This window comes from Myxine glutinosa, chromosome 11 (assembly GCF_964187855.1).
Source record: "Myxine glutinosa chromosome 11, kmMyxGlut1.1, whole genome shotgun sequence".
Classification (NCBI taxonomy): domain Eukaryota; kingdom Metazoa; phylum Chordata; class Myxini; order Myxiniformes; family Myxinidae; genus Myxine; species Myxine glutinosa.
In genome coordinates, this window is record NC_136271.1 from 105186901 (window position 1) to 105209922 (window position 23022).

At 47.0% G+C, this 23022-nt stretch overlaps 1 protein-coding gene across 5 annotated transcripts in view; it reads left to right on the plus strand.

Annotated features, from left to right (window-relative positions):
* The first annotated feature begins 9195 nt into the window (after positions 1-9195).
* LOC137437044 (uncharacterized) overlaps positions 9196-23022 on the plus strand; it is a 59351-nt gene continuing 45524 nt past the window's right edge. For 2 of the 5 annotated variants that reach the window (XM_068131365.2, XM_068131366.2), the window contains exons 1-2: positions 9212-9484; positions 10371-10419. In XM_068131365.2, the coding sequence (XP_067987466.2) occupies positions 9404-9484; positions 10371-10419 (130 nt within the window). In that variant the 5' untranslated portion in view covers positions 9212-9403. Of the gene's footprint in view, positions 9485-10370; positions 10420-23022 lie in introns of all 5 variants that reach the window. The other 3 variants (XM_078786952.1, XM_078786954.1, XM_078786953.1) reach the window with 3 other exon arrangements.

Genomic DNA, 23022 nt, shown 5'->3' on the forward strand with positions numbered 1-23022 from the left:
TCATTGTGTATAGTGTAAATAAACCTGTTCTTCCTTTCTTCCCAATTCGATCGTCTTTGTGATTTCGCCATTGACTAAGCGTGGTACGAATAAGAACCGCTTGAATCGGGGTCTAGTAAGTGATAACGGCGCGGACCGCGTGTACGCAACCGCTCGGCGTATCAACACACGTGGTTCGTGCGGGGCTTATCTCCTCGCTTCAGGTCAGCGCGAGTATTTAGGTAATCGCGAATTTGGTCCTAATACCCTATTTCGCGCTGTCCGGAAGGGACGTCATAGGTCCCGGGTCGCGCCGGTCAGTCAAAGACGAGGGGACTAATCCCCCCTTGGTAAGGGGAGAAGGCCGGTGGCAGATCCACAACAATATATTGCTTTGCCTTGTTGCCTATGAATGTGTGATTTGTTGATAATGTTGCGGATATGGGATTTGGCCTCCATCCATATCCGCTTGTAAATATTCCCCTATTTCCCCAATACTCCCCCACTATCCCCAATCCCCCATTCCCTAGTCCCATTGTCTGTAAACAACACTCTGTAGAACCGACCTTCCCCTTTTTCCCCCATTAAATGTCGTGCCCAGGTCCACCGCATCTCACGTAGACAACTATAGGACATCTTGCTAGTTATTCTTAGTCTATGTCAGTTAAGGACTCGTTTCCATTAATTCTGACTCTTCGTTGCACCAGAATGTGATTGTATGGCACCATTAGTAAGTTTAGGACCTCCCAATACCTCCCCGCATCTCTTCCTCATGAAACAACAACACCAACAACAACAACAGCGGCGCGGGGAGTGCGCGTCCTCACACCGGCTTGGTTAGCCGCCATTGACCATGTGCTCCGACGGGGTTACCACGCAGGGGCTCGCCGTCAGCTCCTCGTCAAGGGCGGAGCCCGGTAACCCCCCGCACCCAATAGGAAGCGGCGGACCGATTCCATCTGGGGCGGAGCTAACGAGCCGAGGGCGTGTCACTCCCCGCTGGATATACGCAGCCACTTACCGGAGGTGACGTCAGATGCGGCTCAGCTACGACGACAAAAGGACGCCACCTCCTAGCGCTGAAAGATACCTCCCGCCTCTCTGGACCGGACCGGGTCGATTCTGCCCCTGAGCTCAAGGTGCACCTTGAGCTATCAACTGCCTGCCCTTCCTTGCCATCAATCCCTGTGTGAGTCAGTCTTGTCCCGTTTGTCTGTGGTCTGTCGGGGCTAAGATAAGACCGTGTATAAGTGCCCACCTTTCTGTGCTGTCCCTCTTGTGCCGTGTAATCTAAACGTTCCGCATACCCAATATTATATCCTCCTCCGGAGGTCTTGAGAACTGTACCCCTGGTGTCGTGTCATTTAACCCAGCCGTTGTGTCCTTTCCTTCATTGATATAGCATAGCGCGATTCGGCCAACGTTCGAGTGGAATCGGGTAAACTGTGCAGATGCGGTCATACCAAACCGCTCGGTAAACTAACATCCAAAACCGCGTCTGTAACAATATGTTAAAAAGCCTATGCCGAAGGTGTTAACTTGATGGTTCTGCCTTGGCAGGTGTGTCAGGGTGGCAGTTAATTGACAACATGTTTTATGTGGTTGTAGGTTATTCTGGCTCAGCCTATGTCTCTAGGGTGCAGCGGTACTGCCCAGCCTGTGATACCTGGCAGGATTGCTGCAGCATGGTGTTCTGCCACTGCAATATTGTACTCGTAGCTCTTTAAGCACTACTGCTGCCCTACCTCCTTACTTACATCCCTTAATGGACTAACAACTGTTCCCTCCATTAAGACCTCTTTGTTTGTGCCTTCTTATTTTTGTGTTTCCTTCTGTGTTGAAGGTTTTTGTTTGAGGTTCTTCAATTCCAACGCATCACATTACACATTCATTAATCCACAGGGATGTATTGAAGATGTAAAAGTACAACAGCACTCGGTAGAGCGCATACCTCTGCCAGGCTGAATAGTTTACGTTTTGTATCCCACTGATGAACCTGATCGGCAGCCAGACATCAACCAAAATCGAATTGGCTTGGTCTTATCACCTACCCAACTCATCCACCAAGTGTTGTCATGATCCGTTCAAAACATTTTGAGATATCGTGCTCTATACAGGGTGTTTCAAAAAGATTGATACAACTTTGACTTCCTGCCATTTATTTGTATTTTGACATATACCGTTTTCCTTTTCGTGGTATTTGTTCCCTGGAATTTCTAGCTCCATAGCTCAACTATGCCATTGACAGTGGAACAGAAGACAAAAGTGGTGTGTCTCTGTGGTATGAGACTAAATCATATGTAGACACCCGCCGGAGGTTCTGCCGGGAATACAACCTCAGAACACGTAATGGACCCACAAATTGTGCCATTAAACATATTGTGAAACATTTTGAGCACAAGGGTACAGTGCACAACCAGAGCAAGGGCAACAGTGGCAGGCCAGCATCAGTAACCAAGAGCCAAGCCAACATCAACGCCGTGCGGGATTCTGCAGTGGACAGTCCCAAGAAGTCCCACCGCCGGCGCTCCCAGGAGCTGGGCATCTAACCAACATCAGTCTGGCGTATCCTCACTAAGGAACTGAAGCTTTTCCCATACATCATCTCTATTAGACATAAACTGAGTCAAGATGACATGAGAAGGAGACTTGATATGTGCAATTGTCTCAGTGACAGGATGGAGCGGTACCCAAATTGGATCAACCTGATGTGGTTCAGTGATGAAGCCCATTTCCACTTGAACGGTGCCATCAACAACCACAACAACATTTTTTGGGGGGCAGAACCACCTGAGGAGATCACTGAGAGGTACCTAAAAGGGCCTTAGGTCAAATGCTTCTGCGCCTTCAATGCCAGATGGGGAATTATAGGGCCTTACTGGTTTGAGAATGACAACAGCAGGACGGTGACGATCAGAGGAGAGCGCTACCGGGCCATGCTCCAGAAGTTCCATAATGATCTAGCCCAAAAGGTCACCCCAAACCAGCTCAGCATGACCTGGTTTATGCAGATGCACTCCCGCATACAGCTGGTGACACCATCACTTTCCTGCAGCAGCTCTTCAGAAACCGCCTCGTTGCCCTGGGTACCGCTCATGACTGGGCATCCCATAGCCCAGACTTGAACCCTCTGGACTACTGGTTCTGGGGGGCTGCCAAGGGCTCTGTCTATGTCAACCACCCTGCCACACTGGATGATCTGAAGCAGGAGGTGTCAGACCACCTCCAGGCAGTGCCACATGAGATCTACAGGAAAGTTGGATGGAACTTTGGAGTCAGGATCAATACCTGTCTGAACTGCGGAGGGGCACACATCGAGAACGTCAATGACAAGGATTTTGTGTAAGTGCCAATTTCAGACCTTGGGCTGATCTAGCAGTGACTTAATGCAATAGCCATCAGTGATAGAAAATACCTTGTCATCGGATTTCAAGAAATGTTTGGTTCACGTTCCTGACGTTTCTGTTTCTGTGTAAATAAACGTTTAAAGTTGTATCACTCTTTTTGAAACACCCTATACATGGGAATTTAATCACGAATAAAAAAGAATCACGTGGGAATTTATAACAATTCTTGTATCCGGATGCGGATCTTCACCAAAATCAAATCAATGGTCCTTGTCACAAACCCAAATTGTCCAACGCGTTTCATCCAAATCCATCCATAACCTTTTGCAATGTCGGTTTTGTCCTTCTCTCTCAGTGGTGAAGAAATCACTGAGAAAATTCATGTATCCGGATCCAGATTCGAATCTTCACCAAAATCGAATAAATATGTTCTTGTCACACATCCAACATGTCCACCAAGTTTTGTCTGAATCGGTCCATAACCTTTTGAGATACCGTGCTTACAGACAAACAAACAAGAAGAAGTCATGCGGAGCACAATACTTGCAAAATCCGCCACCCACCCCCAAGAAAGAAAATTCCATTTCATCAAGATTAAAATTGACAATCTTGATCAAAGCTCAGGTCAACAGGAAGAAAAGTGATGATTTTTCAGATGAAAAATGATGATTTTGGAAGGTTAACCTTGAGTTGACCTTTGACCTTTTGACCTCAGAAATAGTTTCCCTATTTAGTGACTCGATGTGCAAATGCTGTTCAATTTTCAAGTCAATCGGATGAAAATTGAGGATTTTAAAAAACTTGTCCTATGTTGACCTTTTGGCCTATGTTGACCTCAAAAATAGTTGGTGGTTGAATTCAGTGACCAGACATGCAAGTCCTCTTAGAATTTCAAGTCAATCAAATGAAAATAGGTGATTTTAGAAATTTGGCCTATGTTGACCTTTTGGCCTATGTTTACCAAAAATATAATTTGTGGTTGAATTCAGTGACCAGATATGCAAGTCCTCTTCAAATTTCAAGTCAATCGGATGAAAATTGAGGATTTTAGAAATTTAGCAAGGTTAGTGACCTTTGGCCTATGTTGACCTTTTGACTTTTTGACCCCAAAAACAATAGGCTTCTTGCTTATGACCAACTCTACTATTTGTTGACGTTTCGTGAAGATCGGTTGAAAATTGTGACCTGTAGGCGACTGACATAGACAGACAAATAAACAAGAAGACATCATGCAGATCAGATACTTGCAAAATCCCCTCACCCCCCCCCCCTCCCTCCCAAATAAAAAACGTTGCAATTTATCTGGAAAATTGTCCATTTCATCAAGATCAAAATTGACGATCTTGATCAAAGTTCGGGTCTAGAGGATGAAAAGTAATGATTTTTCAGATGAAAATTGACAATTTTGGAAGTTTGACCTTGAGTTGACTTTGACCTTTCGACCTCAAAAATCGTTGGTTTCCCAATTCAGCGAGGCACTATGCAAATGCTGTTAAATTTTCAAGTCAATTGGATGAAAATTGATGATTTTTCAGATGAAAATTTATCATTTTGGAAGTTTGACCTTGATTGACTTTTGACCTAAAAAAATCGTTAGTTTACCAATTCAGCGAGGCACTATGCAAATGCTGTTAAATGTTCAGGTCAATCGGGTGAAAATTGATGATTTTTAGAGTTTGACCTTGAGTTTTGACCTCAAAATAGTTGCTTTCCCAATTTAGTGACTCGATATACAAATGCTGTTCAATTTTCAAGTCAGTCGGATAAAGGAAATGGTGATTTTAGAAATTTGACCTCCAAATGACCTTTGACATTTGACCTCAAAATCAATAGGCTTCTCAATTGTCACGACCTCTACAACTTGGTGAAGTTTCGTGAAGATCGGTTGAAAATTGTGACGGTAGGCGACTGACATACAGACAGACAAACAAACAGACAGAATATCGCACAAGACCAACCAATATACGTACTTGAAAAATCTTCGATTTTCGCAAGTAACAAGCAGGGGTGAATACATAACCTCCATCAACCATTGCTGGCGGAGTTAATAATTGGGTACCTCACTCGCTCGTGCTGCCTTTTATATCTGTATTTAGATTTAATTCCTTGCTCTATCTTTGCTTGTATTCTTTAGTACAGAGACAAATGTTCCGTGGGATTTGAGTGTTTGCATTGCACATACATGAAAGTGACAGCATGCCCTGATCTAGAAAATATTTGTGCCACTTTGTCTAACCACTTTAAACGTCAATTCAAATTTTTTTGTTTTTTTTGTTGTTTTTTTACTCACAAAATCCAGGTTCGTGGAAGAACGAGGTGACAGGAGATAAAAAGGCAACACACTGATATTGGAACCATCGATGGATGCAACAAGTAAGAAAATGAGCGAACGGGAGAAGAGAGAGAGAGAGGAGGAAACAGACACCTGCAAAGTAAGAGGGTTATTTTTGGCGGAGTGGTAATAGGAGTATAAAATATTGTGGGTAGGAATTGGGATGGCACTAAGTGGTGGTACACTGCCACCTTGAATCCCTGGAGGGAGGAGTGATGGAACTGTGATGGGAGGAGGCTCCTCAAATGGAAGAGAAGAGGAATTTTTTTTCTTTTTTATCAGGAAATAACCACGAAATGGACATTTCCCCTCCAATATAAAATCCTCAAATTGAGCTGAAAGTTGTGTGTTTAGTAAAACTTGTGTATGAAATGCAAATTGACATGTCAAAGACATGATTAGTACCAACAAAGCAGATGAAGGATTTTCGCTAATGAAATTGGGGGAAAGTCAAGGTCATTTTATCAGCAAGTGCTCTGTTAGTCGTGATTCAAAACAACTCTGGAATATTTCCCACGCTTCTTTTTTCTTTCTTTTTTCTTTTTTAATACAGAATCGAGGCTCATGTAAGAGCTAACACATTGAACATGAAAAAGATGCACAGACACATAAAACATACAATGAAGGAAGCGGGGAGAGAGGGAAGTACACAAGCACAGCAACAGAAAAGAACAGGGATGTCAGTAGATCTGTGGAAGGGGGAGGCCTGGGGGAGGAGGCAGGGGTACACGGTATAAAGCAAATGAACACTTCTAGGAACCACAGGAAAGGAGCTGGGGATTGAAAGAGGTGGATTTGGGGTGTTTTAACGGGGGTAGAAAAGATCAAGGTTTTGGATGACGGAAGAGAAGAGATGGTGGTGAACAGCTGTTTTAAAGACCTGGAGGGGGGAGTGGGATTGAAGAGCGTGAGGGAGTTTGTTCCACAGGTGGGAGAAAAGAGGAATGAAGAAGTGAAAGTGAGCAGAGTCTTAATTTTGGCAGTTTCACCGGAAGAGGGTTGCTGGCAGATCTTGTGTGTCCTGCAGGAATATTTGGGGGACAGAATCTTGGGGGAATTCAATCCCACTTGTGTGCCTGTTGATGTTCTTTTATTAAAAAATAAAATTAGAATTAATCTCATTTGTGTCTTTGTTTGAACATCTTGTAGGTAAAATTTGTGAAACAGAGCCTATATTGAGGTTGCCAATCATTCTAGTTTTACTATTTCAAATGAATTTTATCAGCATTAATTACATGTCACAAAAATAAGAGAGTGAAATATTCTTTATGCCTACCTTTTTTTTTGTAAAATTAGATATCTTACTATAATTCACCAAATGTCCGTCTGTCTGTCTGTCCGTTCGAAGGTACCGCAAAAACGGCTGAACCGATCGCAACGATATTTTGGGTGGGTAATCCTCGGACCCCCTGGAGTAAAATAGGCTATATTGTTTTTCCAATTTTCCAATTTTCCAGTTTTTCCAAACACGATGGAATAATATTTACCGATATGAACAGTGATGTGGCTTTTGTTGAAATTTTACGTACCAGGAGAGAGTAGATCGACTCCTGACGAACTCTTCCTATATAAACGTGCGGCTCCAAAGTAACACAGCAGCGTGTGCAAAGTGACTGAGAAACAGGTGTAGCGGCTGCTTCCGTATTACAGATTCGGCACGCACTCTTCACACATAAATGTGCGACTGAGAAATACGTGTAGCGGCCGCTTCTGTTTTGCAGAATGCAATCTTTTTTTCAAAATGGGCGCCATGTACTGTTTAGATTTTGATGATTTGCGTGTGATATGATTTGACGGATGTTTATATGAATCGTTTAAAATAAAATAAAAAAGCCTTAAATTTCTGATATTTTGCCTTTTCATTTGGGCTTCCCAATTGAAGCCCCGCCCATAGGGCGGGTACCTTTGCTAGTTATCTAAATTGATACTTTGATCAAAATCTGTATTTATATGCATACATTGATTTTCTTTTGTTGGTGTTTTGAACATTAATTTTACTATTTTAAGGTGCATTTCTTGTGATTGCTCTTTAAGTAAGGACACTCTTTTATCACTGTTTCATATCCTGAATAAACTTGATGTTAAATTGATATGTGAGTATGAATTAATTAATAAAATATGCATATCATCTTCATTCTTTGCTTGGGCAAAATATTTATGCATATTTTCCACGAATGTCTGTGTAGGACTACAAGTGTGAAGAGATTTTATTTGTCAATAAAAAAGAATTGCACCATTTTCAGAATCTACACCCACCCGAGCATTAGTCTATCCCTATTGGCCTAACACTTGACAGCAATGAAAATTTTCTAGCTGACGGAGTACCTTCGACCACCAGAAATCAGGTCTGGTCCCTGAACTAAAGGTTTTGAACACTTTCAGATGTTCATGGGTTTTGGATTTTGTTGTGAATAAACCAGTAACAACTAGAACGGCACTAAGTAGAGAGCATACCTCCGCCTGGTTTGCCATATCAGTCAATGGTGAAGAATCACTTCAAAAATTATACTAGCTGGATCCGGATCTGGATCTTCACAAAAATAGAATCGAATCTTCCTTGTCACAAACACAACCTGTCCAAAATGTTTCGTCCAAATCTATCCGTAACTTTTTGAGATATCCTGCTATGTATAGTTTTTGGCCCTATTTCCCAATGGTGAAGAATCACTTAACAATAAAATAATTCTCATATCCGAATCCATAATCAGATCTTCACCAAAATCGAATCTATTTGACCTTGTCAGACACCGAACCGGTCCACCAAGTTTCGTCCAAATCCGTGTACAACTTCTTGAGATATCCTGCTATGTATCGTTTTTGTCCCTATCTCCCAATGGTGAAGAATCACTTTAAAATTCCAGTAGCCGGATCCGGATCTTCACCAAAATCTAATCATTTCGTCCTTGTCATATATGCTAAATCTTTGCCAAATTTCGTCCGAATCCGTCCACAACCTTTTGAGATATTTTGTTCACAAACAAACAAACGGACAGACAGGGGTGAAAACATAACCTCCATCCACCTTTGGTGGCAGAGGTAAAAAGGCCATATCAAGGTTAAAAGATGTTTAATTAATGTGATTATTAAATATATACCTTGCACACTAACTTGCTCAATCAAATGGTGTCCTCGAATTGCCTCCCCTAATCCCAACCCTGTCCTCTCCTTTATCTAGCACGTCACATGCGAAGACCTTACCCCCACCACCCCTTCCCCCAAAACCTTCACTCATATCTCCACCCGACCTTTGCTATTGCTAAACTCGGTCTTATAAACTAAATGTATCCTTTTTGTTGTCCATCAGAAAAGGGGTGTGTGGTGGGTGGAGGGGTTTACAACCCCTTTATTACCATCCTTGGTTCAACACCTGCAGTGAAGAGGTATAGTTATGATAGGGTATCAGAAACGTAATTTCAAATGGCTATCCCTAACTATCGATGCAGTGATGCCGTGACCATCATAGCCAAGCTCTCCCTCCCATTTGCTCCAAGAGCTGGCAGGATGACAGCACCCTGAGAGATGATGTGCCAGGATTGCAGAGAGTGGGCCGGCTGCTGGAAGGGGAGTCAGGCCAAGCTGTGAGGCTATTGGGAAGAGGGGCTTCATATTTTTGTTTGTGTAAGGAGCTCAAGCTCGTCATTTCGATCTTCTTTCACTCAATTCTGCTGCCCCGGCCGAGGACACCCGTCGTTGATTTATAATAACAAACAATACAGAAAGGATTCTGACTCCGCGCCAAGCAAGCATGTACCTCAACACTCAGGGTTTGCTTCTTCTCGTGCTCTCCCTCTTTCCAGCCTACTCGCTCGGGCAGCCCGTGCTCCCGGTAAGTGCTTGTAAAGTCTCTCTGTCTCTCTGAGCCCTTTTAAAGAAACCCTCAGCTCTATCTACTTATACAGTTCCTGTCCCACCCACAACCTCAACCCCGACCCCATCCCACATTGCCAAACTTTTGAGCTGATGCAGCACCAATGGTGGAATGCTTTGCCGTTGTGTACATTCATGGGTCTCACTTTTCATGCTTTTGCCATCTGGATTTGAATAACAAGACCTTGAAATGTATGTTGGAACATTTAAATTGTTCTGTATATTGTGGATCCTTTACAGTTGTATTATCATAGAGGTTGCATCTGTTCATAAACAGACAAAATACATGCATGCAATTTGTCCAACCCCTATAAAAGTATGTTGCGAATGGGATCATGAAGGTAATCAATGGTAGATGTATGGTATTCATTGGTAATCAATGGTGCATATACTATGGCAGGTGGGAAGCAAATGGTAAACCAATGGTGCACTCGCTTGTAGGGGAAAACAAAAGGAATGGTATCCAAATGGTGCTGGATGACTTATCATTGTAATCATTTATGACACATTGGTGCCATTTTTATGGTACGTTTATGGGAATGGTACTTTATGTCAGGGAAACTTCACCACCATTCACCATTCATGATCAGAGAGCTAAAGTTTGTCCCAATGTTCCAGATGGAGTTTTCCAAATTCCTTTACCCGACGTTGTAATAATTGATGTAATACTATGCTGGATGAGTTTCACCTGCCAAATGGACAAAGAGAAATGGAGACGGAGACCGGAAGGAAGTTGTAATGAAAGTAAGGATCGAGGAAGGGATAGTCGTAGTAGTTGTTTATGATGGATGATTGGTTGGATGTGGGATTTGTTAAAGAATCATTTGTGATGCTTTTTGCTTCAGGAATGTTCAGATGGATTTCACTGGGAACCGTCAATTCAGCAGTGTCAAGGTATGTTGAGAGCATTGTGACGTACAAGGTGCTCGCCACACTGCATACCATATTTATTTTCAACTTGCATTGTTTGGTGTGGAGATGCATAGAGGTGCATTATTAGTACCACTAAAATTAAAAAAAAACACCTTTAGAGGCCATTTTTCCCCGCAAGCGGGGGTTGGCCTTTTTCGGGAACTGTGGTTGTTGTTGTTTTTTTTTTTTTTGGTCCCCTTTTTTAAGCAATGTTTTACGGCCGGATGCCCTTCCTGACGCCAACCCTTTTTGCCGCCTTTAACGACAAGCAGGGAATTACCAGTGAACTGGTACTCAAATTTGCCGACCTCGGAAGGATGACAGGCTGAGTCAACCCCCCTGGCGTTAATTCAGCGATTGACCGGGATTCGAACCCAGGATCCTAGGATCCTAAGCCGGCACCCTAGCCGCTAGCCCAACACCAGGGACCAACAGTACCACTGTTGTTATTTAATTGTTACCCATTCACGCAAGGCGAAAAGCAGGGTTAACTAGTTGGTTCACGTCAGTCCTTCCATTCGTCTGTCTTATCAGTTTATGATTGAGGAACAACTTATTTAAGGTGAACTAGTACACCCGCAGACTCCGGGAGGGGCAGGAAGGGTCATTCCTCTTTGGGGTATATAGATTACATTTGATCTATGGTCTGGTCTCAAGAACATTGGGTGTGTGTTCATTTACCAAGTTTCTTTTGGAGAGATCGCCAAGTGGTTTAAGCATTTGAGCAAGCACTCCATTCAAAACCATTAAGGAACGGCTGGCTTGGCAAGCGCTAACTAGCTGCTTGGTAAAGGAGCACAACCCGAGCTTCTCCCTTTCAGTTTCATATGAAACAGCATGAGCGAGTTTCAAAAGTTCGCTACGAAAAATGCCACGGTAGCGGCAGAAAGGGCCATGTTATGAACTCAACATTTGTGGGTTATATAGAGTGCAGTAGATCTTCGCTCCGTTCTGTAAGTAAACCTTACTTCACGGATGTCGGGATTCCTCCACATTTCTTCATTTAGTGTTATAAAGAACATTAGCGACTGTTTAAAAAGCTAAGCATACGTGTTTGTGGTTTATAATATTTTTACTTCCTGTAGAAGCCGTTGCTCTCACAAACACCATTAGGCCAAGTTAAAAAAAAAAAAATGTTTCTCGTCCCCGCCCGCTTCCTTTTTGGTCGCCGCCTACTTTTATTTACTATTTAATACTATTTTTTTTAAATATATACTTGTGTTTTTTTTTAATCGTTTTGCGAAGAAACTCGGTCTAAAACTTGCCGTTTCTGGGCGTTTGCTGATCGTATCTTGTGCATTGATGATCTGAACTATTATGGATCCCGCCCTCTAACGGAACTTCCTGGTTAATACATGCTAGGCTTAACGCAGACACTTTGTGCTAAAGACGGTCAATTCTCGCAACGGTTGTGCACTGGGCAAGTGCAATTTACGTGTAAAAATCTTGCATTTCATACTTTTAATGGTACAAATTTGAGTAGGGAATATGATGATATTCGTGTGTGTAAGCATACGTTCGTCGACAAAAGTTTTGAAGTCTTGGTTCGCGAGATCAGTTGTAGATGAGAAGCGAACGTTGAACGATCTGGTGTAGATTGTATCACAGGCATACTACTCCTGAATGGTATATGTGCTGATTGAGATTAGTATTTATGTAAATGCACATAACATTAGGGTTATTTGCATGGCTTGATAAGTATGGTACATTTACATTTTTAAAAACCAAAGACAAATGAAATGTCTTGCCAAAATGTATAAATATTAAGTATACTGTTGGTTCCAGATACTGAATACTCCCAATATTAGCAAATGCTGGGTCGTTCAGTCCAGTACATGCTTGTACAAATATTATGCCTTGTTCTGAAAGTTTGGTATTCATACTTTGACATACATATTTATAACAGTGGCTCTTGTAAGTTTGAAGAAGAGAGAACTGAGAAGGAAAGAAAATCACAATTTCATTTTTTGCATAAGTAAAGCAGTGCATGGTTAGAATGTTTAAAATGGTTCTTACTTTATGGATGACATGTACAAGATTGACATAAGTCTCACTGGGATTTCTTACTTTAATATTTATGGAACAGACCATAAGATAGACCAAGTCCTATAGTCATTAGTTTCACTATGTGGGGGGAGGGCAAACTGTTGATTAAACATATATTATTTAGTCCCACTTCTGGTTTTGTAAGAGGGAAGGATCAGCCTTCCAATGAAACTACAGTAGTTGTTTTTTAGGATTTCATCAATCTTTTGGTCTGTTCTCTGAGTAGTCCCCAATATGAACAATTCTTGTACTATTAGTGTATTATTGTGTATTTATATTAAACAAGGACACATACCAAATTTAAACATTGTCATCGTTTCTTTTTTGTTTTATTCAAATATAGTTTGTCCGGTGTAACACATGACGTGTTCCATTGATTGATTCTATTCATATGCCATTTCAGTTAAAACATATATTTATTTGCTAATTTGGAAATGAAATTGCAGGCCTTTCAGTAACAATCAACACTGGCATGTTTCACATTACATTGGACAAACTATAGAGTCTTTAAGTCAGCCACAGTGGTCATTCAATTCATGGCAGCCATCTTGGAAAAAAATAGCAAAAAAAATGAAAATAGTAAATAGTAGAGTCCCTGTATATAGAGAGTTGTGTCAACTCAAATTTGGACGCCATTTTGTGTCTAAGTGTGTCGGATTAGATATACATGTACATTTGCGATATGGGGTGATATATTCTAAACCTGCTAAAAAAAAATTTACGACACATATTTAGTCTTATTATTACATACAGGTGATATTTGTTTTGTCAAAAACTCAGCTATTGCCGTGAAAAAGAGCTGTGTGGTGATATTAAAAGTGGTATGGCAATGCATATTACAAGCCAACACTGCATATAAGAGCTAACATTATAAGTAAGACAAACCAATGCTGTCGTTCTCTGAATTTTAATAACTTTTAGAAAGGAGTGTGGGCATATCCAATATTTTTTAAAGGGTGCCGAGAGCAATTCCGGTGTCGGACTTCCAGCCGACATATAGTCCAACACACTTAAAACAAATTCTGTACGTGGTATTGCCATATTTCTATAGTGTACAACTTTAGTTTTATCGACATTTATATTCAATTTCCATTGTAATGATTTAACAAGCTGCAAGTCAGCTTCTGTCTCTGACATAAGGAAAACGTCATCGGCATCTAGTAAGATTGAAACGTTCATTTATTACTACACCCTTGCCCAGAACTCTGATGGATATTGCCTGATCGATTAATATGTTTCATAGCTGGCGACTTAATTAACACTTAATTTTTGACTGCGCCAAGCCGTAATTAAACAGAGAAAAAAACTTTAAAAAATACCTGCAGTGTGCACGGTTCGTCTAGTCGAACAGATATGGAAAAGCACAGATAAGACGTCGTATTCACCATAACTTGTTTAATTTCACCAGGAACACGATGAGGCCAACACAGTAAACATTCAGTACAAAACTTGGTTCATACATTCAGTACAGAACATGATTCATACATTCAGACCGTAAGAAAACTCTTCCCGTAATACAACACTCTGACCAGACCAACACTTCATCCCACTACGTTCACTCCTCACAAGTGAAACTCATCACTACTCCGTTCACTCCTCACAAGTGAGACTCATCACTACTCTGTTCACTCCTCACAAGTGAGACACCATCACTACTCCGTTCACTCCTCACAAGTGACTTGTATTTGATGTATCCTTGATGTATTTATTTATTGAAATTTTTATTCTAACACAACACAGTTTAATTTTAATGAGCTGTCATGTACTAGTACTTCCACAACAGAAAATCACATGGACAATCTTCCGGAAGATGGCCAGACAAATCGCTAGCTCTATCGACCACATGTATATTGATATCAAACAGGGATAACAGCTTTTGAAAGTTGAGCCAGTTTTAAATGTGGGTACACAAATACACCTGTTTTACTGCATTAATCACCTAGAAATATTGTATGTTTTGGGAACGATAGCTGTCACCAGGTTAAATATATAGGGATTGTCCAATGTGCAAAATCTTCCATCACTACAATTTGGCCATAAATCCCGGGGTGGGAAATATTTGAGCAAATATGCCACAAGACGCATGAGCACTGTACAAAGCAAACAATAACTCGTCAAATTTTGGACGTATGGATGGCTGCACAACCCGCAAAAAAATTGAGCAGGTCCCCCCCTAAAATTGCTTTTATGATTGCCGATTAGGCTAAAGATTTTAAACCAAAAAAATAACTTGCCTCGGAATAAGTTTTGAATGGACGGACAGACAACTGAAAACAAAACGGACCATGGGTTTCCCACCCCTATAAAATCAAAATTAATTCCCTCTGAAAAAGTACAATGACATTGCCCGCAGACTACCCAACCGCAGACCAGGCAATGTCACTGTACCGGGACATTTCATCAATCAATGACAATATGCGGTCCGCTAGGACTACCCGAAAAAAATTGAGCAGGGTTCTTCCCACGGAAATGCATTTTTGGTCAGCTCCTTGAAGATTATAAACAAACACAAATCACTTCCCTTTAAAAGGGTTTTCAACGGACAGACAACCAAAAAAAAAACGAGCAGATAGAATTGCTTTTGAACATCGATCATCAAGCGGCGTGGGCCTACCTGGCAGAGTCTCGAGGAGTCGATCGCTTTCCAGCTCTTTCGTCTGACTTTCGCTTCCCAAATTTGTCTTCTGACTTTATCACTTGGAAATCTATACATCTTATATTTCCCAGATTGGTTTGAACAACCAAAAGCAGAACAACCAGTCATTTTGTTTGGCAATAAACAACATTCCCGTACCAAGCTGACGTTCACGCACGGTGAAGTTAGACACAAAATGGCGCCACGAAATCACGTGACCAGAAATCTCGGGTCAGCGCATGGCGCAACTCTCTTTATACAGGGACTCTAGTAAATAGTAAGGGTCTCCCTCCTCCTTTTTTCAAAAAAGTCCGGACGAGAAACTTTTTTTTTTTTTTACTTGGCCTTATAACTATAAGCTATTTGTACACGTTATCACTGCAGGAAAAACACCTTGGGGAAGTGGGACATTATTAGTATTAATATTGTTTTGTAATAACATTAACAATATGTGATTATCATTAATTTTGTTATTAAAAGCGTCTTTGGAAAAACTCCACGATGAAACTTTTTTTGGAAATATGCCACGATAAAGCTAATTTAACATTTATATACACCTCAAGGTGCAACCCCATTGACGGCAATGGCGGGCAAACTCGCTCGGGGGGAGAAAACCCCCTTGGGGAGGGGGGTGAAATGAATGCGCTACAACCTTCATTGTGTAACCATTCGTCATCCTGTCAAGTTTGGTTGAGATTGGATAAGTAACGACAGAATGTATTGGCGTCAAAAATTCATCAGACAGACGGACAGACACTAATGGCGTATTTTAATATGATGTGTTATTTTGAACACGAATCGGAACATGAATAATAGGAGGACAAGTTTGCCGTTTTACCATACTTTGGTGTTGAATTTGTGACGACCGCATGTGCGCAAAGAGAAGTGAGATTGTGGCGGACACAAAAGCCCACTGGCGTGGTGACATCATTCCGCGCACCAAGTGGGCGGTGGCCACGCCCGAGGGGTAGGCGTGGCCTCATGATATACACCGGGCGCGCAGCCCGGAGCGCGCCAGTGTTACAGTGAGCTCCTGAAATAAAGACGCTTATAAGTTACCGCTTGTCCGCTTCCTCCTTGCTCGCAAGCAGCGCGCGTAACGCCGCGCTTTACTGGTGACCCCCTTGACGTTGGATCTTCCGGAGCGATCCTTCCACACGCGACGCCACTGCCATGGCCAACTTCATCAAACTTCCCGAATTTTGGGAGGCTCAGGCCGAAGTCTGGTTCGTCCAGGCCGAAGCCCAATTTCAGCTTCGGCGCCTCACCGGCGATGACACGCGCTATTGCCACGTCGTCGCCTCCCTCGGGCCCGGCACGGCCGCTCGAGTTGTGTCCGTCCTTCGCCACCCACCGGACGGCCACAAGTACGAGGCACTCAAGCGGCTACTCCTAGCCACGTTCGGCCTCACGGACGACGCACGGGCCGACCGCCTCCTGGATCTCCCCGAGCTCGGTGACACGCGCCCGTCGGTCCGAATGGACCATATGCTGTCACTGTTGGGCGACGAAGCCCCCGGTTCTCTATTCCGGGCGCTTTTCCGTCGCCAACTTCCAGCGCAGGTTCGCCTCGCGTTGGCCGGGACCGGGCTAACGGAACCCCGAGCATTGGCGGCCGAGGCGGACAAGTACTTCGCCGCTTTGGACACGCGGGCGAGAGTCGGCGTGGCCGTCACGGCCCTCGTGGCTGATGCTGTTGATGCTGCTGCTGATGCTGCTGATCCACAGCATCAGCTTATACAGCATACGCAGCATGCTGATACGCACCTCGTGACCGCCGCCACGCCCCGCCCACCGCCGCGGCGAAAACCGCCACCGCGGGGAAACCCGCCAACTCCACCGGCGTGGCGGAGCCAGCCGCGCTCCTCCAGCTCCACCACCTGGTGCTGGTTCCACGCCAAGTTCGGCCACGAAGCTCGGCAGTGTCATCCGCCATGCTCCTTCAACAGGTCGGGAAACGCCTGGGCCGGCGCTCAATAGTGGCGATGAGCGCCGGCCGTTCGAGCAGCCTGCTGTTCATAACGGACACCTTCTCCGGGCGCCGTTACCTGTGCGACACGGGAGCGCAGGTGAGTGTCGTTCCCGCCGGCACGTCAGACAAGCACGCCGCGGGTGGGGACCCCGCGCTGCTTGCCGCGAACGGGACGCCCATCCGTACGTACGGAAAACGCTGCCTCTCTCTGCGGTTCGGAGGGCAGGTTTTCCGATGGACGTTCGTCACCGCCGACGTGCCCATGGCACTGCTTGGCACGGACTTCCTGTGCGCTAATGGGCTCCTGGTCGACGTCAAGCGCAGACGTCTTGTCCAGGCCGAGACGTTCAGCTCGCTCGCTTGTGCGTTGCCCAGCTCAACGAGCGGCTTGCCAAGCGGCTTGCCGAACGGTTCGGTTCCGGCCACGTTGGTCTGTACGCTTCCGGCAGCGGACGCATTCACCCGCCTCCTCGCTGGCTTCCCGGCCCTCACGCGGCCCACCTTCTCGGCGGGGGCCGTCAAGCACGGGGTGGCCCATCACATCCCCACCGTCGGGCCACCGGTCTACGCCCGGGCACGCCGCCTCGAGCCGACGAAGCTGGCGGTGGCAAAAGCGGAGTTCGCTACCCTGGAGCGACTCGGCATCGTTCGGCGCTCAGAGAGCGCTTGGGCGTCGCCGCTGCACATCGTGCCGAAGCCCGGCGGGGGATGGCGACCGTGCGGGGACTATCGCCGTCTCAATGACGCCACGACTCCCGACCGCTACCCCGTCCCCCACATTCAGGACTTTTCCGCCCGTTTGGCGGGCATGTCCTTCTTCTCGAAGGTGGACCTCATACGCGGCTACCATCAGGTCCCCGTCAGGCCGGAGGACGTCCCGAAGACGGCGGTCATCACGCCATTCGGACTCTTCGAGTTCCTACGCATGCCCTTCGGTCTGAAGAATGCGGCTCAGGCGTTCCAGCGACTGATGGACAGCGTCCTGCGTGACTTGGATTTTGTCTACGTCTACCTGGACGATATCCTCGTCGCCAGCGCGTCCCGCGAAGAGCACCTACGCCACCTCCGCACGCTCTTCGAACGCCTGGGCCAGCATGGCCTGATTGTGAACCCCGCAAAGTGCCGGTTCGGCGCCACCATAATCGATTTTCTGGGGCACCGTGTCACCAGGCACGGAGCCGTCCCCCTGCCGGCCAAGGTGGAGGCGGTGAAGGGGTTTCCGCGCCCCCGCACGATCAGAGGGCTGCAGGAGTTCCTGGGCATGGTGAACTTTTACCATCGGTTCCTGCCCCGTATCGCCCAGCTCCTGCGCCCCCTGCACGAAGCTCTCCGAGGTAAGCCGGGCAAAGGCGACGTTACCTGGACCGAGCAGATGGACACGGCGTTCACGGGCGCGAAGCTCGCCTTGGCTAACGCCACCATGCTCGCGCACCCGGCGCCCGATACACCGATCGCCCTCACCACCGATGCCTCGGACTACGCGGTGGGCGCGGTGCACGAGCAATGGGTGCGTGGAGCTTGGCAACCGCTGGCGTTCTTTAGCCGGCAGCTTCGCCCGCCCGAACGCCGTTACAGTACCTTCGACCGCGAGTTGCTCGGGCTTCACTTGGCGGTCAGGCACTTCCGCCATCTGCTCGAGGGCCGTGCGTTCACTGCCTTTGTCGACCACAAGCCGCTGATCTTCGCAATGGGCAAGGTCACCGAGCCGTGGTCGGCCCGGCAGCAGCGTCACCTCTCGGCCGTGTCCGAGTACACGACGGACATCCAGCACGTCGCGGGGAAGGACAACCCGGTGGCGGATTGCCTTTCCCGGGCCGTCGCCCACGCAGTCCACCTCGGCATCGACTATGCCCGGATGGTAGCGGACCAGGCCGCTGACCCCGACGTCCAGGCCTTGTGGACCGCCGTCACGGGCCTCCGCGTCACCGAGGTGGCGTTCGACGGCGCGGGCGCGGCCCTCTTGTGCGACGTCTCCCTCGGGCGTCCTCGCCCCATCGTGCCCGCGGGCTGGCAGCGCCAGATGTTTGACGCCATCCACGGCCTGTCCCACCCGGGCGCGAGGGCTTCCCAAAGGCTGATCGCCGACAAGTTCGTCTGGCATGGCCTCCGGAAGGCCGTCCGCGGCTGGGCCAGGACGTGCCTCGCGTGCCAGCGCGCCAAGGTGCACCGGCACACCCAGGCCCCGTTGGCCCCGTTCACGGTGCCGGAACGCCGGTTTGACCACGTCCACGTGGACCTGGTGGGACCTCTGCCCCCCTCGCGGGGTTTCACCTACGTCCTCACCATGGTGGACCGCACCACCCGGTGGCCGGAGGCCGTGCCCTTGGCGTCGACAACGGCGGCCGATGTCGCGCAGGCTTTCATCGCCACCTGGGTCGCCCGGTTCGGCGCCCCCTCAGACATCTCGTCCGACCGCGGCCCCCAGTTCACCTCGGAGCTCTGGGGGGCGGTCGCGCAGGGGCTCGGGGTCCGGCTGCACCGAACCACGGCCTACCACCCCCAGGCTAACGGCCTGTGTGAGCGATTTCACCGCTCATTGAAGGCCGCGCTCCGGGCCACCCTCCGCGACGGCGGCTGGGTCGACAGGCTCCCCTGGGTCCTGCTGGGCCTCCGGACGGCGCCCAAGGAGGACCTGCGCGCATCCGCGGCGGAGTTGGTCTTCGGGCAACCGCTGCGGGTGCCGGGCGAGTTCCTCCCCGACTCCACGGCACCATGGTCCGCGGCACAGCAGCGCTCCGCTCTGCAAGAGACCGCCCAGAGGTTCGCCCCGGTGCCAACGGCATGCCACGGGCACCCACCGACGCACGTCGCCCCGGAGCTTCGCACGGCGGAGTACGTCTTCGTCCGCCACGATGCCCACCGGACACCACTGCGGCCCCCGTACGACGGGCCTTTCCGCGTGCTGGAGACCGGGGCGAAGCACTTCACCCTGGACATCGGCGGTACTCCTGACCGCGTTTCGGTAGACTGCCTCAAGCCGGCCCACCTCGACGTGGACCATCCACCGCCAGTGGCCTGACCCCTACGTCGGGGCCGCCCCCCTGCGGGCGGACCCCCGGCACCGCCCAGCCCCGCCGCCACGCCGCCCCCCGGTCCTGCACCCATCCCAGGGGCAGCCAGGGGCATCCCACCTGGCATCCCTGCACCCCGGATGCCGCCGATCGCCAGGGGGCGCTTCGGCCGGGTCATTCGTCTGCCCCGCAAACTGGCCCTCCAGGTGCGCGGGAATTCTGGGGGGGCACGTGTGGCGGACACAAAAGCCCACTGGCGTGGTGACATCATTCCGCGCACCAAGTGGGCGGTGGCCACGCCCGAGGGGTAGGCGTGGCCTCATGATATACACCGGGTGCGCAGCCCGGAGCGCGCCAGTGTTACAGTGAGCTCCTGAAATAAAGACGCTTTTAAGTTACCGCTTGTCCGCTTCCTCCTTGCTCGCAAGCAGCGCGCGTAACGCCGCGCTTTAAGATAATATTTTTACTCTTTGTGCTTGTCTGGCAGTCAAACAAAATTGAAAATCATTCCAAATAGGAGACTTACTATTTTAGGACTGCATAAAGGACACAAACAACAAGCATGGATAACTAATGTAACTATTAGATCGGGTCGTGTAATAGACACTGGGTAAAATGGTGGTAAAAGTTGTAATTAATTTATTTATACACCTTAAAACCTCTTTAATCCTTAATTAAATTGAATTATATACTTGAACGCTGTAGAACATAAATCACCTTCATGATACTTCCAAGAACCATGCTATATGTATATATAGCATGAGAGGGAATGCAGGGGTACGCCCGTTACCAAGCAGTTAGCTAGTGCTTGCCAAGCCAGCCATTCGTTATCTACAGTTTTGAATGGAGCGTGCAGCAACGTCCATGACAACATGGCATTTTGGTTATTTGTAATATTCCCCGAGATCGCATTACACAGTAACCTACCACATAGCTCGTCCGTGCACCTTGTCAGGTGCCTTTAACGAAGCCACCACATAAGTGCCGCTCAAATAATTCAGATATTGTCGGCAAACTACCTCTGTTTGTATAGATATTGCAGTGATCTGAACACTCATCGTTAGATAACCCCCTGCATGGTAAAGTTAGACTATTATATAGTGTTGTGTTGTGGAGGAATATGAATTGCATATTCCTTAAATAGTGGTGCAGGGAGTTGAAAACACTGGAATTCTGGGATTTCCCAACTTTGAGATGTCTTTGTAATGGGCACCTGTTGTTTACCTGCCTTCGCTCAATTTAATTTATTGTTCCACCACAAGTAAATATTTGCAATGTTTACTTTGAGAATGCTGCAATTGAATGAGGTTGATGAGTACAAGCTCTTTCTCTCTGTCTGTCTCTCTCTCTCTCTCCCTCTGACTTGCCATACTCTTCACAGAGCGTCAGTACCACACGCACAGCTTCCTAAGCAATGGTTATACTGGAAGGTTTGCCATTGCCTTCCCAGTAGTAGTGATCAAGTCATCGACGAGCAAGGTTCCACAATGGATGCCTTTGGAAAATGTACTGCATCTTCTGGCCCAATAAGATATCCGACAAAGACTTGCATGAAAGAACTGGCTGCCACCGCATTGCCCTTGAAATCAAGCGTCGCCGCCTCCGATGGCTTGGCCGTGTGTTGAGTGTCCCTTGACCAAATCCCTAAGGTTGCTTTGAGACGGACACTATCAGGAAAGAGGAAACCAGGCAGGCCAAAATCAACTAGGCGTAGGACTGTGGTGGCTGAGTTCGGCGAGATGGGCCTATCATGGTTTGAAGCACAGAATGTAGAGAGGATAGCAATAAATGACGAAAGCTTGTAGCAGCCATATGTCCCATAGGGTTGGCCCTTTTTACAGACAAAGGCCCTTTCAGCTGTGAATACCATCACGTATTGGTTTGATTGCACACACAAGACTATAAACTGCGATGCTGGTGCTTTTCAGGACAGGTGCTTCATCAATGTGTGCCATTTTAAAAGGGGACGTTCAGCCGCTTGTCCAGTCTGCTCGCATTCACCGGTCGCATTTAATGGAAATATTTGAAGATGAGGCCATTGTGGGTTGGTGCCCTTGCCAAGATCTAGAATCCTGCTTTGAATGAAGGGAGGCACTTCATCAGTGACATGGCCATTATTTAAGTAGTGAAGTAACCAGCAGATTGAATTAAAGATTCATTCCTGCTGAAATGTGTGTTTCGCCAGCGACTGAGCACACTATACACTTCGAAATTAAACCTGTCCGGTTTTGGTTTCTATTTTTCCATGTTCCTTTTTCTTCAATGAAAACAGTGGCTTCTGAAGCTTCTTGTGGTTCTCACCAACTTTAAACCCCTTATCACTCGGTCATCCTCCCCTTCCCAACCTCAACCCTGCTCCCCTTCCCAACCTCAACCCTTCCCAACCTCAACCCTGCTCCCCTTCCCAACCTCAACCCTGCGCCCCTTCCCAACCTCAACCCTTCCCAACCTCAACCCTGCTCCCCTTCCCAACCTCAACCCTGCTCCCCTTCCCAAACTCAACCCTGCTCCCCTTCCCAACCTCAACCCTTCCCAACCTCAACCCTGCTCCCCTTCCCAACCTCAACCCTTCCCAACCTCAACCCTGCTCCCCTTCCCAACCTCAACCCTGCGCCCCTTCCCAACCTCAACCCTTCCCAACCTCAACCCTGCTCCCCTTCTCAACCTCAACCCTTCTCCCCTTCCCAGCCTCAACCCTTCCCAACCTCAGCCCTTCTCCTCTTCCCAACATCAGCCAACCACATTCTTAATCATCAAACCAATCACTTGATTTTTCAGCTCACTTCCACTGTTCTCGTTATATCTTTCCTCGCCAGCTTCTAATTCCAGTTTTTTCAAACTTGCTTCTTATTTTCCATCACACTTGCTTTTTCTCGTTTTTTTAATACAAAATATAAGCTTGTGGAAGAGTGAGCTGACAG